Source organism: Haliotis cracherodii, unplaced genomic scaffold, assembly GCF_022045235.1.
Source record: "Haliotis cracherodii isolate W230 unplaced genomic scaffold, xgHalCrac1.p SCAF_3, whole genome shotgun sequence".
Lineage (NCBI taxonomy): Eukaryota > Metazoa > Mollusca > Gastropoda > Lepetellida > Haliotidae > Haliotis > Haliotis cracherodii.
This window is the reverse complement of record NW_027266286.1, coordinates 2670475-2690646: the sequence shown is the minus strand read 5'-3', so window position 1 is coordinate 2690646 and position 20172 is coordinate 2670475. Positions and strand designations below refer to the sequence as shown.

Genomic DNA, 20172 nt, shown 5'->3' with positions numbered 1-20172 from the left:
TGCCGTGTGCCTACCCCGTGTCTACCCTCTGTGTACCGTGTGTCTTCCGTGTGTCTGCCTTGTGCTACCGTGTGTCTACCGTGTGTCTGCCGTGTGTCTACCGTGTGTCTACCGTGTGTCTTCCGTGTTTCTACCGTGTTTCTACCGTGTGTCTGCGGTGGCTACCGTTGTTTGAAACATGCCCGTCTTATTGCGTGTTGCCGGCCTCAAAGAAATTATAGATGTCTAAAGCCTGCATGAACTGAAATACTGTCCAAAGTAGTGTTACCAAACTCACTCACTCAACCCCCAACTCACTCACTCACTCACTCACTCACTCACTTTACCTTTGATGCACTTATAAATGACCATCAGATGTGATGGTCGTGCCCCTGCGTCGCCAACTGTAAGATCCTTGAGGGCGTGGATTGACGATCCCAGGTCACTCTCCAGGATACAGTACCTCTTCTGACTACACTCCTCAAGAACCTCCGTGATGGCTGCCTGGTAGGTCCTCTTGGCACCAGCATCTGTCTGGTTGAGAGAACATCCTCCAATGTCATACAGTTTGTCACCGAGCTTAGCGCGACAACAACTGTACTCCGTACTGGAGTCTTTACAGTCCGCATCTACTGTTGCCCTTTGCAGTATCTTCAGCACCAGGAGTTTCTCATTCCTGGAGCACTGGATGCTTTTGTGTTGGTTATTGTAACAAACGTGTATGCTTTCTTCTTTTAGATCACCTAATTGCACCTCGTCAAAAACAGCTGAATCTGCGAGCAGAAGCATTTAGACTGCCATTTAATTAAATATTATCACCAATTATACTGTGAGGCGAAAAACGGGATCGGGTGACTTGGTTGATGCATATCATCGTATCCCAATTGTGCAGATCGAGGCTCATGATGTCAGTCGATGGATTGTCTGGTCCAGACTCGGTTATTTACAGACCGCCGTCATATAGCTGGAATAGTGCTGAGTGCGGCCTTAAACAACAAACAACAAACAAAGGAACCAAACAAAATACTTAACCTTGAAACTCTCTCCAATATGTTTTGGTTACATTTCCAAAGATGATTAAATATGTTTCTTGCTGTTAACGTCCCAGTTAAGAGTCAAGTAACGCCGGCTTCGGAAAGTTGTGGATAGGTGACTCCTGAGATGTTCTAGGCCTCTTGTCCTGCCCGACACTGAAACACATGTGACATGTGATGTCTCTTCGAAATAAGCTTGGATACCCAAAATAAGCAGGATACCCAAATGGATGTGATGGTAAAGGCAAATCGAGCTGTATGATCCCCATGGAGCGGGGAATGTCATATGAGTGCACGCTGATCTAGTGATCATGATAGGAATTGTGTTGCGCAATGAACGTATTCTGGGGCACGGATAATGCGTAACATGACAAATCCCAACCCTTTTTTAACTGATATCATATATTGGCGTTTCATTAAGAGCCCTTTCTAAAAAATCAGTTGTGTATGCCAATCTATGAACATTACCGTATTGCGCCCGGGTTTCGCTACCGTCAGTTATTCCTTCCTTTACAGGTAGCCATTATGACATAAAACAGTTATTACAGTGTACTAGTACATTAGTTATTATTGTTTTATATTTATGTGTACAGGAAGCAGAGCCAACTCAAACTCGATCCTATCTACGCCGTACCCCACCAGGTTATGGGTGTGTCCCCCTCTCATCAACCCACAGCCGGGGGCCAACGTCCCCTGAAACCCACTGATTCAAGTGTTGAATCCTCCCCTAAAACCAACCACAACGCTATGACGATTCAAATTGAATCCCCCTCTGAAACCGACCACAACGCTATGAAGAGTCAACTTGAATCCTCCCCTAAAACAGACCACAACGCTATGATATTTAACTTGAATCCTCCCCTGAAACCGACAACAATGCTGTAAATATTCAAGTTGAATCCTCCCCTGAAACTGATCACAATGCTATGACGATTCAACTTGAATCCTCCGCTGAAACCGACAACAAAGGTGTAAATATTCAAGTTGAATCCTCCCCTGAAACTGATCACAATGCTATGACGATTCAACTTGAATCCTCCGCTGAAACCGACAACAATGCTGTAAATATTCAAGTTGAATCCTCCCCTGAAACTGATCACAACGCTATGACGATTCAACTTGAATCCTCCGCTGAAACCGACAACAATGCTGTAAATATTCAAGTTGAATCCTCCCCTGAAATTGATCACAACGCTATGAAGAGTCAACTTGAATCCTCCCCTAAAACAGACCAAAACACTATGATATTTAACTTGAATCCTCCCCTGAAACCGACAACAATGCTGTAAATATTCAAGTTGAATCCTCCCCTGAAACTGATCACAATGCTATGACGATTCAACTTGAATCCTCCGCTGAAACCGACAACAATGCTGTAAATATTCAAGTTGAATCCTCCCCTGAAACTGATCACAATGCTATGACGATTCAACTTGAATCCTCCGCTGAAACCGACAACAAAGGTGTAAATATTCAAGTTGAATCCTCCCCTGAAACTGATCACAACGCTATGACGATTCAACTTGAATCCTCCGCTGAAACCGACAACAATGCTGTAAATATTCAAGTTGAATCCTCCCCTGAAATTGATCACAACGCTATGACGATTCAACTTGAATCCTCCGCTGAAACCGACAACAATGCTGTAAAGATTCAAGTTGAATCCTCCCCTGAAACTGATCACAGTGCTCCGAAGATTCTAACTGCACCCCCTCCAAAAACTGAGCACAGCGCTCTATCGCGGTCCTGCGATGCAGATAGGGATGACACAGACAGACCTCGATCTAACGTCGTGTTGGGCACAAAGGAGTAGCCTGGTGTGACATATTATATCAATAGGCAGTTGTCATGCAAAACCAGTCTTGAACCTCTGTAATAGCAAGCTGTCGAGCCTGGATGTTGTTTCTTATTCCACATAATCTGAATAATTCATTCCATTCATTATCGTTATCCTTAATACAATTGTTATCTGACAAGCCAGTCGCAGTGAACACTCAAATCATATATAACAGATCTGCAGTGTGTCTGCCGTGTGCCTACCCCGTGTCTACCCTCTGTGTACCGTGTGTCTTCCGTGTGTCTTCCGTGTGTCTGCCTTGTGCTACCGTGTGTCTACCGTGTGTCTGCCGTGTGTCTACCGTGTGTCTACCGTGTGTCTTCCGTGTTTCTACCGTGTTTCTACCGTGTGTCTGCGGTGGCTACCGTTGTTTGAAACATGCCCGTCTTATTGTGTGTTGCCGGCCTCAAAGAAATTATAGATGTCTAAAGCCTGCATGAACTGAAATACTGTCCAAAGTAGTGTTACCAAACTCACTCACTCAACCCCCAACTCACTCACTCACTCACTCACTCACTCACTTTACCTTTGATGCACTTATAAATGACCATCAGATGTGATGGTCGTGCCCCTGCGTCGCCAACTGTAAGATCCTTGAGGGCGTGGATTGACGATCCCAGGTCACTCTCCAGGATACAGTACCTCTTCTGACTACACTCCTCAAGAACCTCCGTGATGGCTGCCTGGTAGGTCCTCTTGGCACCAGCATCTGTCTGGTTGAGAGAACATCCTCCAATGTCATACAGTTTGTCACCGAGCTTAGCGCGACAACAACTGTACTCCGTACTGGAGTCTTTACAGTCCGCATCTACTGTTGCCCTTTGCAGTATCTTCAGCACCAGGAGTTTCTCATTCCTGGAGCACTGGATGCTTTTGTGTTGGTTATTGTAACAAACGTGTATGCTTTCTTCTTTTAGATCACCTAATTGCACCTCGTCAAAAACAGCTGAATCTGCGAGCAGAAGCATTTAGACTGCCATTTAATTAAATATTATCACCAATTATACTGTGAGGCGAAAAACGGGATCGGGTGACTTGGTTGATGCATATCATCGTATCCCAATTGTGCAGATCGAGGCTCATGATGTCAGTCGATGGATTGTCTGGTCCAGACTCGGTTATTTACAGACCGCCGTCATATAGCTGGAATAGTGCTGAGTGCGGCCTTAAACAACAAACAACAAACAAAGGAACCAAACAAAATACTTAACCTTGAAACTCTCTCCAATATGTTTTGGTTACATTTCCAAAGATGATTAAATATGTTTCTTGCTGTTAACGTCCCAGTTAAGAGTCAAGTAACGCCGGCTTCGGAAAGTTGTGGATAGGTGACTCCTGAGATGTTCTAGGCCTCTTGTCCTGCCCGACACTGAAACACATGTGACATGTGATGTCTCTTCGAAATAAGCTTGGATACCCAAAATAAGCAGGATACCCAAATGGATGTGATGGTAAAGGCAAATCGAGCTGTATGATCCCCATGGAGCGGGGAATGTCATATGAGTGCACGCTGATCTAGTGATCATGATAGGAATTGTGTTGCGCAATGAACGTATTCTGGGGCACGGATAATGCGTAACATGACAAATCCCAACCCTTTTTTAACTGATGTCATATATTGGCGTTTCATTAAGAGCCCTTTCTAAAAAATCAGTTGTGTATGCCAATCTATGAACATTACCGTATTGCGCCCGGGTTTCGCTACCGTCAGTTATTCCTTCCTTTACAGGTAGCCATTATGACATAAAACAGTTATTACAGTGTACTAGTACATTAGTTATTATTGTTTTATATTTATGTGTACAGGAAGCAGCGCCAACTCAAACTCGATCCTATCTACGCCGTACCCCACCAGGTTATGGGTGTGTCCCCCTCTCATCAACCCACAGCCGGGGGCCAACGTCCCCTGAAACCCACTGATTCAAGTGTTGAATCCTCCCCTAAAACTAACCACAACGCTATGACGATTCAAATTGAATCCCCCTCTGAAACCGACCACAACGCTATGAAGAGTCAACTTGAATCCTCCCCTAAAACAGACCACAACGCTATGATATTTAACTTGAATCCTCCCCTGAAACCGACAACAATGCTGTAAATATTCAAGTTGAATCCTCCCCTGAAACTGATCACAATGCTATGACGATTCAACTTGAATCCTCCGCTGAAACCGACAACAATGCTGTAAATATTCAAGTTGAATCCTCCCCTGAAACTGATCACAATGCTATGACGATTCAACTTGAATCCTCCGCTGAAACCGACAACAAAGGTGTAAATATTCAAGTTGAATCCTCCCCTGAAACTGATCACAACGCTATGACGATTCAACTTGAATCATCCGCTGAAACCGACAACAATGCTGTAAATATTCAAGTTGAATCCTCCCCTGAAATTGATCACAACGCTATGACCATTCAACTTGAATCCTCCCCTAAAACAGACCACAACACTATGATATTTAACTTGAATCCTCCGCTGAAACCGACAACAATGCTGTAAATATTCAAGTTGAATCCTCCCCTGAAACTGATCACAATGCTATGACGATTCAACTTGAATCCTCCGCTGAAACCGACAACAATGCTGTAAATATTCAAGTTGAATCCTCCCCTGAAACTGATCACAATGCTATGACGATTCAACTTGAATCCTCCGCTGAAACCGACAACAAAGGTGTAAATATTCAAGTTGAATCCTCCCCTGAAACTGATCACAACGCTATGACGATTCAACTTGAATCCTCCGCTGAAACCGACAACAATGCTGTAAATATTCAAGTTGAATCCTCCCCTGAAATTGATCACAACGCTATGACGATTCAACTTGAATCCTCCGCTGAAACCGACAACAATGCTGTAAAGATTCAAGTTGAATCCTCCCCTGAAACTGATCACAGTGCTCCGAAGATTCTAACTGCACCCCCTCCAAAAACTGAGCACAGCGCTCTATCGCGGTCCTGCGATGCAGATAGGGATGACACAGACAGACCTCGATCTAACGTCGTGTTGGGCACAAAGGAGTAGCCTGGTGTGACATATTATATCAATAGGCAGTTGTCATGCAAAACCAGTCTTGAACCTCTGTAATAGCAAGCTGTCGAGCCTGGATGTTGTTTCTTATTCCACATAATCTGAATAATTCATTCCATTCATTATCGTTATCCTTAATACAATTGTTATCTGACAAGCCAGTCGCAGTGAACACTCAAATCATATATAACAGATCTGCAGTGCGTCTGCCGTGTGCCTACCCCGTGTCTACCCTCTGTGTACCGTGTGTCTTCCGTGTGTCTTCCGTGTGTCTGCCTTGTGCTACCGTGTGTCTACCGTGTGTCTTCCGTGTGTCTACCGTGTGTCTACCGTGTGTCTGCCATGTTTCTACCGTGTGTCTACCGTGTGTCTACCGTGTGTCTACCGTGTGTCTACCGTGTGTCTACCGTGTGTCTGCCATGTGTCTACCGTGTGTCTGCCGTGTGTCTACCGTGTGTCTACCGTGTGTCTTCCGTGTTTCTACCGTGTTTCTACCGTGTGTCTGCGGTGGCTACCGTTGTTTGAAACATGCCCGTCTTATTGTGTGTTGCCGGCCTCAAAGAAATTATAGATGTCTAAAGCCTGCTTGAACTGAAATACTGTCCAAAGTAGTGTTACCAAACTCACTCACTCAACCCCCAACTCACTCACTCACTCACTCACTCACTTTACCTTTGATGCACTTATAAATGACCATCAGATGTGATGGTCGTGCCCCTGCGTCGCCAACTGTAAGATCCTTGAGGGTGTGGATTGACGATCCCAGGTCACTCTCCAGGATACAGTACCTCTTCTGACTTCACTCCTCAAGAACCTCCGTGATGGCTGCCTGGTAGGTCCTCTTGGCACCAGCATCTGTCTGGTTGAGAGAACATCCTCCAATGTCATACAGTTTGTCACCGAGCTTAGCGCGACAACAACTGTACTCCGTACTGGAGTCTTTACAGTCCGCATCTACTGTTGCCCTTTGCAGTATCTTCAGCACCAGGAGTTTCTCATTCCTGGAGCACTGGATGCTTTTGTGTTGGTTATTGTAACAAACGTGTATGCTTTCTTCTTTTAGATCACCTAATTGCACCTCGTCAAAAACAGCTGAATCTGCGAGCAGAAGCATTTAGACTGCCATTTAATTAAATATTATCACCAATTATACTGTGAGGCGAAAAACGGGATCGGGTGACTTGGTTGATGCATATCATCGTATCCCAATTGTGCAGATCGAGGCTCATGATGTCAGTCGATGGATTGTCTGGTCCAGACTCGGTTATTTACAGACCGCCGTCATATAGCTGGAATAGTGCTGAGTGCGGCCTTAAACAACAAACAACAAACAAAGGAACCAAACAAAATACTTAACCTTGAAACTCTCTCCAATATGTTTTGGTTACATTTCCAAAGATGATTAAATATGTTTCTTGCTGTTAACGTCCCAGTTAAGAGTCAAGTAACGCCGGCTTCGGAAAGTTGTGGATAGGTGACTCCTGAGATGTTCTAGGCCTCTTGTCCTGCCCGACACTGAAACACATGTGACATGTGATGTCTCTTCGAAATAAGCTTGGATACCCAAAATAAGCAGGATACCCAAATGGATGTGATGGTAAAGGCAAATCGAGCTGTATGATCCCCATGGAGCGGGGAATGTCATATGAGTGCACGCTGATCTAGTGATCATGATAGGAATTGTGTTGCGCAATGAACGTATTCTGGGGCACGGATAATGCGTAACATGACAAATCCCAACCCTTTTTTAACTGATATCATATATTGGCGTTTCATTAAGAGCCCTTTCTAAAAAATCAGTTGTGTATGCCAATCTATGAACATTACCGTATTGCGCCCGGGTTTCGCTACCGTCAGTTATTCCTTCCTTTACAGGTAGCCATTATGACATAAAACAGTTATTACAGTGTACTAGTACATTAGTTATTATTGTTTTATATTTATGTGTACAGGAAGCAGCGCCAACTCAAACTCGATCCTATCTACGCCGTACCCCACCAGGTTATGGGTGTGTCCCCCTCTCATCAACCCACAGCCGGGGGCCAACGTCCCCTGAAACCCACTGATTCAAGTGTTGAATCCTCCCCTAAAACCAACCACAACGCTATGACGATTCAAATTGAATCCCCCTCTGAAACCGACCACAACGCTATGAAGAGTCAACTTGAATCCTCCCCTAAAACAGACCACAACGCTATGATATTTAACTTGAATCCTCCCCTGAAACCGACAACAATGCTGTAAATATTCAAGTTGAATCCTCCCCTGAAACTGATCACAATGCTATGACGATTCAACTTGAATCCTCCGCTGAAACCGACCACAACGCTATGAAGAGTCAACTTGAATCCTCCCCTAAAACAGACCACAACACTATGATATTTAACTTGAATCCTCCCCTGAAACCGACAACAATGCTGTAAATATTCAAGTTGAATCCTCCCCTGAAACTGATCACAATGCTATGACGATTCAACTTGAATCCTCCGCTGAAACCGACAACAATGCTGTAAATATTCAAGTTGAATCCTCCCCTGAAACTGATCACAATGCTATGACGATTCAACTTGAATCCTCCGCTGAAACCGACAACAAAGGTGTAAATATTCAAGTTGAATCCTCCCCTGAAACTGATCACAACGCTATGACGATTCAACTTGAATCCTCCGCTGAAACCGACAACAATGCTGTAAATATTCAAGTTGAATCCTCCCCTGAAATTGATCACAACGCTATGACGATTCAACTTGAATCCTCCGCTGAAACCGACAACAATGCTGTAAAGATTCAAGTTGAATCCTCCCCTGAAACTGATCACAGTGCTCCGAAGATTCTAACTGCACCCCCTCCAAAAACTGAGCACAGCGCTCTATCGCGGTCCTGCGATGCAGATAGGGATGACACAGACAGACCTCGATCTAACGTCGTGTTGGGCACAAAGGAGTAGCCTGGTGTGACATATTATATCAATAGGCAGTTGTCATGCAAAACCAGTCTTGAACCTCTGTAATAGCAAGCTGTCGAGCCTGGATGTTGTTTCTTATTCCACATAATCTGAATAATTCATTCCATTCATTATCGTTATCCTTAATACAATTGTTATCTGACAAGCCAGTCGCAGTGAACACTCAAATCATATATAACAGCAGGGTTTCACTGTTACAGAATGGTGATTTAAAGCTCATATAGTCAGCAAGAGTCTAGTGGTGGGCTGTAAAATACTTGTCACATACGAACATGTGATGATGCCTGCATTATGAGAGTCTTCGTGAGAGTGACCGCCTCCGTGGTCTAGTGGTGAGCGAGAGCGTATGCATTTATCATATATGTGTTAACTTATAGCTATGTTATTTATGTATAATGTAAAGCGTTGATAGGGGGCACGGGTGGCCCAGTCGTCTAAGGCGCTGCGATTCACTGAGCAGAGTTGCATCCCTTGGGCACGACAGAAACCTATGATTGTGGGTTCAAATTCCGGTTCGCCTCAATTATGTTTCTAGGTTTGTCAGCACCATACCCGTGCTCGTGGGTTTTACCGAAGAGGTAAACGTCTGAGACCTGCATCACTTCGGGCTTTCCTCCCACATTAAGCTGACACGCCGTGATATAGCTGGAATACTGTTAAAACGGCGTTAAACCCAACTCACTCACACACTCACAAAAGCGTTCATGTGTAGGTGAGGTGAGGTGAAATGGGGTTTAACGTCGCGTCCAAGATTATTGCACGTATATAGCGACGTGCATGTACGTGTGTGTGTGTGTTTGTGTGGCTGCTTGTACTAGTCCGGACTGATGCCGATTTATAGTGCTAGCTCACTGAGATACCATGCCACAGTCTAACATGAATACCCTGCTTGGACACAGTATATTGACTCCGAGCCGACCAGTCCTTGTTTTAGCCCCTTTAATGCCGAGCGCCAGACATGGTAACAACAAGTGCCATCTTTTAAAGTCTTTTGGTATGACGCGGTCGGGGATCGAACCCCGGACCTCTACCACTAGAACACGGAGGCGGTCCGTTCATGTGTATGTTTTGTGTAACACATAACGCGTGTTTGCTAAGATTACCAGTTTTACCTAAGTGAGTATGTTTGTCTTTGTTTTTTGTATTTAGATGCAGGCATCATTGTCTTGTCAGTTTGTGTTTGGTGAACTCAGTTTGCACCCCGGTTTCACCATCAGGGTAAGCTTGTATTTTCTTGTGTATTAATGTAATCATTAGTTGTATTTAGCATATCATGACATGTAAAGGGATAGAAATGCATATGCAGTTATTGTGACCTATAGCATATTCTTCAATGTATTTGGGGCGGTCGGGTTGCCTAGTGGTTTAAGCGTTCGCTCGTCACGCCGAAGATCCGGGTTCGATTCCCGACATAGGTATAATGTATGATGCCCATTTCTGGTGTCCCCCGCCGTGATATTGCTGGAACATTGCTCAAGTGGCGTTACACAATATTCACTCACCGACTTCGATGTACTTTGTTAAAAACATGAATTCTATCTATTTCTATGATGTCATCGGTTTGACGATGTGACTGAATATGATATAATATATTATATAAATAAATATTTAAGTGTATATATATTTTTTTAATTATATGTTTCAGGGCGTTTGTTCAGACCGTCAATAAATCCTCTTCACATACAACAACCCGTGTTATTTATGAACAGCTCCGGTTACACATGTATATATACATAACAGAAATTTAACTCTCTTAGTATTTACTTCTATCAAAGTATTTCCTCGTCTCTCAATGTTCAAACTGAAACTGCTTCATAATTTTTCTGCGTGGCTGAGTGATCTGAGTATTATCTTCGGTTTTTGGATTTAAAGAGCTTTTTATTCTCATGACATTATTCATTGTACAAAGAGGATTCACCATGCAACATATTTAAGGCTACCTTAGAAATAGCACGTATCTAAATAACTTGACTAATATATATGAAACCATTTTAAACTTGTCCGTTTACAACATAACATTGATGTGCGCATATCAGGCGACTCGAACTTGGCCATCAAGTCATGAATATTAAAAATAACTCGTTACATGACACGGCAACAAAAACCGAATCCTTATCGTGTCTTTATAATTATGTGAATTTCAATCAAGTATGAAACTGAAAATAAACGGCACAGTATGAGAGACACAGATGAAAGGCTACTTAGTGAGTGAGTGAGTGAGTGAGTGAGTGTGGTTTTACACCGCTTTTAGCAAAATTCCAGCAATATCATAGCTTGGAACACCAGAAAAGTGAATCTCTATTACTGTACCCACTTCCGTTGATTCATGTTTTGTGACACCCCAGATACACTAGAAACCACCTTGTTTCTGGTGATTTTATCAATGTCTCCTTGCTTGAAACGATGGTTTTCCCTTACAACGAGTGACTGAGTGAATGTTGTTTTACACCACGCAGTCTGCAGTATGCCAGATTTATCGTCATGTTCGTCTTGGCATGGCAACCAGTGGTTGATAGCATGAGTAAGGATCAATGCCGTCGGGGTACGATGACACAAACCAGGATGATTACACTTGTTACCGCGACTCCATACTCACACACCCACCCAGCCACCCAGCCACTCACTCACTCACTCACTGAAATGCAAAGGCAACCGGTCATCTTGTGCTGGACGTAGCATTTGACATGCAACACGGCGGGATACGCTGTTTTCTCATTCTCACTGCTATGACTAATAATAATAATGATAATGATGATGATTATAGAAGAATTAGAAGAACAACAACCAACAACAAACAAACATGTGCATACCGTATCCACGCCCTAAAGCATGCTCAAATCGCTACATTATCACCCCGGTCAGAGGGTCAGTGTGCACGCGAATTTCATTCTCAGCTTCCTGGGGAGTATACAACCCAAGCTTCATTATGACGCCCTAGAACGTAAACAATAAATGTATTATCTCATCCTACCGGGTACCCATTCACTGCTGGTTGAACAGATTCACATTGCGAAGTAAGTCTTATACCAAAGAAACTGCATGTGACACATGTGCTTCAGGGTGGGGTAGGAGTCAAACTTGAATAACAGTGCCATCTATCCAACCACTCTCGGCGACCAATGTTACTTAATGTCGCCTGGGTTGTGGCTTTTGCACTGTACAAGGTACACATGTCACTCCCGTCTGTATTTCTAGCGAATGTTTACAAACGACTTGGCGATATGTACATGTTAACGTGTCTCTTCATTACATCGGAACCAGCTTTCATGTGAGGATCACTCATCGTCCCTGATTTCCTGCCTAGCCCATCTCGGAAGCTTGACCACTGTCGCCACTGGATGAATATATATTATTATCACTGACTTTTGCTATCACCACAGTATTTTTGTATTTGGTACTGACCACAGCGAGTATTTATTGCCATTGAATATTATACTACAACTCTATTGTTTACTGCCATTGTAATTGCTGTGCAGTAATTTGTATAGATTTGTAAACTTAATTACTATATATTGTAATACCTTTGTTGATTGTGTACTTCTTGTTGGTTGTTGATTGGTTTCACAAACAGTTTTTTTGCGTACAGATTTCAGGGTTAACACATTGTTTCAATTAGGCAATCGACACTAACAAAGGATAGTACTGTTTTGTTTGCGTCTAGACTGAGTTTAACACTCACTCACAGGAACTCACTCCTAAAATCAGTGACAGAGCATTTGAAGTGTACATCACTGTATCTTTTTGCTGCTAAATTAGATATATCCAGTAGAGTGTCTGCATCAGCCTTTGTTCGACACCCAGCATGGACAATGTGTGACACGCGGTTCTGGTAAGGACGAGTTGACAGTTCAAGGAACATGAGGCTGGGGAAAATTAACACTCCAGGCAGGTTTGAATATGTCCCTCGATTTTGTGCGACATCATATGTAAAAATGGGTATATTTTGTATAATCAATGTGTACCTAACAATGCAGATTCGTTTTCAGTATCTATACTCCCAAGACTCAAGGATATTTACTTACATAAAAGTTCAGAAAAATGCAATTATTACAAGCTTTTTAAGACAACTATTCCCCCAGAATACTATTTGTTTGATATCAATTTTAGCACAATTTAGATGCAGCTCTAATAGACATAGGATCGAAGTAGCCAGACGTAGAAACAGAGCCAGAGAATTGAGAATATGTGTGCAATGTGGTTAAATGTGATTGAAGATGAGTTTCACATCTGTTGGTCTGTCCAAAATACGACCATCTAAGACTAAATGTATTGAACTACATTTTTATGTACATACAACTCAACAAAACTTTATATCGATCATGTCAACAACTGATAAAGATACTCTAAAAAACTATCAATGTTCATTTATCATGCTATGTTAATTAGAATATGACCTGTTAAACATATCAGCACCCACTCTCGAAAACAGAATTGTACTATGGACCTGAGGCCTTTCAGTATGGAATATAACTTATCCTTATCCCTAAGAGGGCTTCACATCTTCCTCATTTGGGTAATCAATCCTAGATCTCGCCGGCGCCCCATCAACTACCAGTGGTCACACACGACTGTTAATGGACACAATCTTACAATGTTATCAGCAGAGGCTGTTCAAAAGATAGTTAATTAAAGTGAAAGAGATATTAGTTGTACCGTAGTGTTATAGAAATATAAGGTGTAAAGGTTATTGATGCAAAAACATGAGGAGAAATAAAATAATTGTGAAAAAACACATTTCTGTAGACAAAGCCGTTTTCAAACGGGCAAACTATCACAGGTCACAGGAAATAAGTCACGTGACTCGTTCACCCGAGAGTCAATATGAGGAAATGTTTTGAAGTCACAGCACGCGTGTGCAAACATGGGCGATGTGAGGGTGTCTGGAACAATACTGGTATTAATGGTATCCTATTGCTCTGGTAAGTAAATTAATGCGCACGAATAACAGATTATTCGTTTTCGGGTATCGGATGATATTTTCTGTAGGTTGAAATGGTTAATTCTTGGATTAGTGAAGATCGGTTTAATCAGAATCTATATCCGCTTCATGTACCCAAACCGAAAGCTTCCCAAGAAAACATAATCTAGACAGATATCCTGTAAACGTTATTCCAACCGACATCGAGGCGACTAACGGGATCGGGTGGTCAGGCTCGCTGGCTTGGTTGATGCATGTCATCGATCCAAATTGCGTGGATCGATGCTCAGGTGTCAATCACTGGATTGTCTAGTTCACACCGCCGTCATATAGCTGGACTATTGCTGAGTGCAGCGTTAAACATTAAAGCAACCAACCAAGCGACACCCCAAGAGGAAATGAAGCTACCTTTGTTGATGTTACATAATCTTACAATACACCCGTATTCGTCAAATTATCGCCTGAAATATACTGACTCACTTGCTGAACATAATGTTGGAACCACAACACGTGATTTAGCAACCTAAAAGAAGTAAGAGCACTATTTGAAATTGCAAACGAGCGGGGATTCGACGAAGGTATTTCTGAATAAATATTTATGACAGGTAATCATGGTCTAAGGTAGATTTGATACAAGTGACGGATAAATGGTCGAATCTATAGCTAAATTAGATCATTATTATTCCGATGACTGCATCACAGCGGGGGTAAGTATTTATTTTTTCAAAGATTTTCAATCTACTCTACTGTATAAGCATTGTCTCCTACCTGTATATTCGCTCGTGACGCCGAAGACCCGGGTTCGATTCCCGACATGAGTACAATGTGTGAAGCAGATTTCTGGTGTTCCCCGCCGTGATATTGCTGGAATATTGCTAAAAGCGGCGTAAACGATACTCACTCACCCACTCACCTACCATATAAACTTGTCATCCATACTCTGTATATCACTTGCTTGAAAATGGTGTTAGAACCAACACCGAAACGTCGCTCTTAATTCTAATAAAGAAGATGTTCATCCATATATCCTATCCTTACTTTTCAATATGGATTATATGTTCGGTGGATTATAATGTAATGATTTATTCATGCTGCAAATGAGCGTTTAGCATATAAGGGTGATGTATATTTTGTCATCGATTGGAACTCGCATTCGCATTGGATGGCACAGCCTACCCCAGTAAATCTGCACAAGTGCACTGACGCTTGTCGTGTCGGTTACTCAAATCTCTTTTGTCGGATAATGTCTTATTCTCTTGCGTTAATAATTATATTTACATTGCTTACATAGATAATGTAAATATCAATATATAAATAAACATTTTTTGCGAAAATATTATTAAAATAGCATGCATATCCATATAGCATACACCCAGTCGAGCCAAATACATCTCATTTCATTTCGTGAATATAACTGTTTTCGCGGTTCGTGTCAACATGATATAGTGCAAGAAAATACAGTGCAACTTCAAACTGATCTACAAGTCGGCTTTTTACCTTAGATTCTAAACCTTTGTAAAACATTTTTCTCCTGTTCGTAAATTTACAACATAGTATACGCATGTTAGAGAATAAATATGTGTATTAACTTTAAAGTGATTTTAGAATGTTTCGAGCCTGTGTTTTATGCATCACTTGTGATTTGAAATGGATCATGCACATTTTCCGTTATACTTCAGGTTCCCTTATTTGTGACAGCCTGAATTTGGCAGGAATAAAGGAGAAAGCCACTAACGTTTGTTACAAACAGGGGTGTGAAGAGATTAAGTGTCCCAGAAATGAATCACTGATGGTCAACAACTTCTGGCAAAGAGCAGGTGTTGGTGAGAACGAGGACGACAGTAGTGCAGACTACAGATCCTGTGCAGGAGCGATAGGTGATGAACATTATGACATTGGAGGATGTTTATTAAACGCGTCGGTTGGGCTTCAGAAGAAGGCTTATCAGGCAGCGATCATGGAGGTTCTGGAGGAGTGTAGTCAGAAGAGGTACTGTATCCTGGAGAGTGACAAGAGTTCCTCTATCCGTGACCTGAAGGACCTCCGAGTGGAAAAGGGGCATAAACGCCCATCACATCTGGTGGTATTGCATCAGTGTGTTAAAGGTAAAATACATGTGCCTTTTATAGGGACATATGATTAAGATTTCTAGCACAATTTTGAACTTTAATCGAGACTGTGGTCCATATACCACAATAGCAATAGTGGATACTGCACGTCACGAAACAAACGTACCGAAACTGCCAGTTGACCAGTCTATTCTAACCATTCAAGTCTTTATGTTGCTCTCTGTTTCATTCCATTCTGTAATCGCGTTGTATAAAGTGATTTGTTTGTGTTTTTATGCCACAATTCAAGCTTTACGGTCGGCCCAATATTAAGTCGCCTCGCTCGACAAAGGTTGCTGGGGATCTATTCTAAGCCGGAATCTCCACGTGGCAAGTGTTCAAGGAACATGCTGTACTCGGGGATTTGTCACCGGCAGCTGGAAACCCAACAGTAGTTGTCTTACCATTTATCACAATGTATAAATTAATATTTAAGAGTTGCATATTTCCGAAGGAGTGTATGCATGAATATATATAATTACATATACATAGTTTCAGATGTGCGCACTTATATTCACATATGCAAATACATTCGTGTATATCATGTTTAAAGCAAAGCATTATCCCTTGTTAAATCAAATTTATGACTCCTCATGCAGTGAGTGAGTGAGTTTGGTTTTACGCTGCTTTTAGCAATATTTCAGCAATATCACGGCGGGGGACACATTATACCCATGGCCACATTGGGAATCGAACCCGGGTTTTCGGCGTGACGAGCGAACGCTTTAATCACTAGGCTACCCGACCGCCCCTCTTTATGAAGAACTTATCAATCGGGATATGACTTTTCAGACCAAGTTGCCAGTGTCTTGTTGTGTGACAGCAAGAGCGAAACAGGCAAGGAGGTCTACATCAGCAGCAACCGACTGAAGATGTCATCTCCGGAAACAAGCACCTGCACCTGTACAGTCAGTGGAGCTGCGAGCCGCGTCACCCTGCTGGACGTCAAACTGGGCAACAGCAACGTGACCACACTGTCCATCAGGGACAAGACACGTACAGTGTACAAAATCCATGGTGGCGACCTGGCAGTCCACTTCATGGAGGAGATTACCATCAGCCAATCAGAGTGGAGTTTACAGGTGGATGTTATCCGAAACTATCTCCCTGACAAGATATGGGTGAGACTGGAAGGTAATTATTTAATAAGGCACCTTTGATGACAAAACGTGTAATGTTATCATTAAAATTAAAAGTCTTCGTCAATTAAATATCTTCCCTTTCTACAGGACACAACGGCTCTGACGTTACAGTCACATGTAAGGGTATGTCCTTTGCTGATTCTACTTGGAGGGGCGGTGGGGTAGACCAGTGGTTAAACCCGGGTTCGATTCCCGACATGGGTTCACTGTGTGAAGCCCATTTCTGGTGTCCCCCGCCGTGATATTGCTTAACGGTGGCGTAATGCAATACTCACTCACTCACTATTTCTTCTTGTCAATATATGCTCGCTCACTCATTCAGCATAATTATTCACCAAATTAAGCTAACATTATTTGAAAGTTAGATTGACATCAACGAAAAAACGAAACGTTATTAGTATCAACGCACAGTGCTAAGGAAATGAAACATAATCTATCATGTATGTATAAAGTATGGTAATTTACTTACCACGAGCTGATGGGTTAAAATGCGATTGTTTAATAAAATATATACTCTATGGTCTATTGGAGAGGCTCAATTTTATTTATTCTAAATTCACCAAGTTATTCTTCTAACCACATCAAGCGAAAGTGATACTGAAAGGAGGCACCTCTTTCTCCACCATAATAAATAGGGAGATTCCAATAATGAAATTATCTGTTGTAAGTTGCAAGCAGCGGAGTTTAGGTTCCTAGACCATTCAGGGCAGGTTGTATTTGGAGAGGAAACAAAATGCGAATCAAAATATATTGTGTATGTATTTCAATGTGTATCGAGCATGGTTCCATGAATACATTCTTCTGACATCTTATTTATTTTCTTTCGAATGAGAAAACGTCAATTGGATAGAAAAACATAGTTTAAAACTTGAGTTGGTCAAACTGGACGTCTTTGTCCTACATTGTTTTTGCATTGATCTATATGCCCCCATATCATTTTTAAAAAAATGTTTCAGAATCAGAGACTCGTGCCACACATGGGGCGCCACAATCTTCGTCAGGTGAAGAGTGTTTGAATTATTAAGAAAATAGTGCTATTGTATTTATCACTACATCTGTGACATGTGGTTAATATCTACATAGTTTACAAGTACATCATAAACGCATCTCGGCGGGAAGGGGAGGCTGGGATGAGCACAGATTGATGATTACTCTGAGGCATCGTAAATATTAATGTCATTTTGTGTCTTGTGGCAGCTCAGTAATCCACTGATAGTCGTTTTAAAAACATCCTCCTCATTATGACTCCAGGTCAACACTGCAGCCATTATAGTAAATGGGTTATTTTCAGTGAACTGCATCATGTTGGGGTCTTATGCACGAAGTTTTGACTTCAGTTGTTGGTTTGTTGTTTAACCTGCACTCAGCAATATTCTAGCTGTATGACAAGTATGGTCGCCTTTTACGGCAAACATGGGTTGCTGAAGACCAAGTCCACCCCGGATCTTTACGGGTCTAATCTGTCCCCAGGCACTCCGACGTCAGAATATTCTGTTTTGTCCTGGATAACATATGTCCATTGTTTCCTTTTCATTGCAGGTGAACGTCACACCCAGATTGTGTTTGTGTGTGTTGGCTTTGTCACAGGGTTTGTCTCTGTTGGTTTCATCATGGCTATTTGTGTTAAAAGGTAAATAATAAGGACACGGACTTGAACTAGTATTTGTCATAATGTTAACATCTTGTGAGACATATCAACAAAAGCAGAAATACAACAATATTATCCATTCGTTCTGACTGAGCATTATCGTGTTTCAGGAGGTCAGCACACTCGGGCTCCACGTCTTACAAAGGAGGCGATAATGGCGTGGTCTACTACTCTCAACCGGATGAGTCACGTGTCCAGCAGCCAATCGGATCACCAGAAGGAGATGCTGCTGAACCTCACTACCACATGCCGGATGACCCACGTGACCAGGGAGCAGCAGGATGCAACGATTATTACCTGGTGCCTGTTCACCGACAGACACGATAAACCAGCCTTGCCAGCCTTGCTGAAATAGTGTCAATGCTTCGTCTTGTTTTGTTTATTGCACTATTATTAAGGAGACAGTGTTTTTACAGACCATTTTGCATTTTCTATTGTCGATATCGATGGTGACCACACCTGAGTCCGGGCTTAACCCACTGAGATACCTACTGTAGTTTAAAATGGACAACACGGCCTCAGGCGGATTGAACATACACCAATCCGACCAGTCATGGCTGTATGATGCTGAGCGCCAGGCAGGGTAACAGCAAGTACCATCTTATAACAGCTTTTGGTGTGACGGGGCCAGGGGATCGAACCACCGACCTTCCACTCTAGGGACCATTTTTTCTTGTGCATGGTGCTTGTAGACTATGTTATGTTTGGGAAAGGATTATGGAAAGGGTTTTATTTTTTTTAGTTATTGTAAACACCTTGTAATGGCATTGAACAGTGCATAAACATCGAGGTCTGAATTTTAAACAAAGGACGTAGGGTCACAAAATACAAGATTGGAGCTGGTCTACCATATTTTATTACAGGAACCCTTGATGTAAGCACAGTTAATTCGAGGACAATTGACAGGACATGATTATTCACTGATAAATTGATTTTTGATTATAACCAACTTGTAAAAAAGACCTGTCACCATGCCTTGCCTGCAATAAAATCGGCCTCCTACCACGTGTTTGTCCATATGTGTATCAACTAGAAAAGAGCCTTATGTTTGTAATTTGTAATTAACATTTGCATCCATTTCACTTACAGATCATAATCTAAGCACAATATGATGAAATGTATTATAGATAAATGGGATTTTCGAGGTAGACCTTATCTATACAAGGCACAAAAGACTTGAGTAGAATCTCAAGTTCTTCTGTACCTTACTCAGCTATGCAATTTCTACCTATAATCAAAATGGAAGAACCTATGGGTACAGTTTAATTACACCTGTCCCTTTCTCCATTTACTTCCAGACAGTTTGGTTGTTGTCGATGCAGAGGAAACAATCCTTGTTTTGAAAACTTTACTTTGCTCAGTCTGTCAACCTGTGGGCTGTAAATGCCTCGACAGACGCAAAACATGCATTCGAGAGTTGCGTCCCTGAGTCGTGCCAGAATCCGATGATGGAGTGTTCGAATCCCTCAGACGCCCTGATTGTAGTCCTCTGTTTGACACTAATTTACA

General features: G+C 42.2%; 1 protein-coding gene across 1 annotated transcript; it reads left to right on the top strand.

The window, feature by feature from the left end:
- The first annotated feature begins 13708 nt into the window (after positions 1-13708).
- Positions 13709-18990, top strand: LOC139476010 (uncharacterized). The gene is made up of 7 exons (XM_071259241.1): positions 13709-13766; positions 15445-15870; positions 16666-17007; positions 17103-17138; positions 17972-18016; positions 18555-18645; positions 18774-18990. Exons 1-7 carry the CDS (start codon positions 13709-13711, stop codon positions 18988-18990), a joined length of 1215 nt encoding a protein of 404 aa, XP_071115342.1.
- The last annotated feature ends 1182 nt before the right edge of the window (positions 18991-20172 follow it).

Coding starts and splice junctions, on each gene's coding strand:
- LOC139476010 (XM_071259241.1), top strand. CDS start 13,709: ATGGGCGATGTGAGGGTGTCTGGAACAATACTGGTATTAATGGTATCC. Junction 15,871..16,665: donor ATTGCATCAGTGTGTTAAAG/GTAAAATACATG, acceptor ATGACTTTTCAG/ACCAAGTTGCCAGTGTCTTG. Junction 17,139..17,971: donor CGTTACAGTCACATGTAAGG/GTATGTCCTTTG, acceptor AAAATGTTTCAG/AATCAGAGACTCGTGCCACA.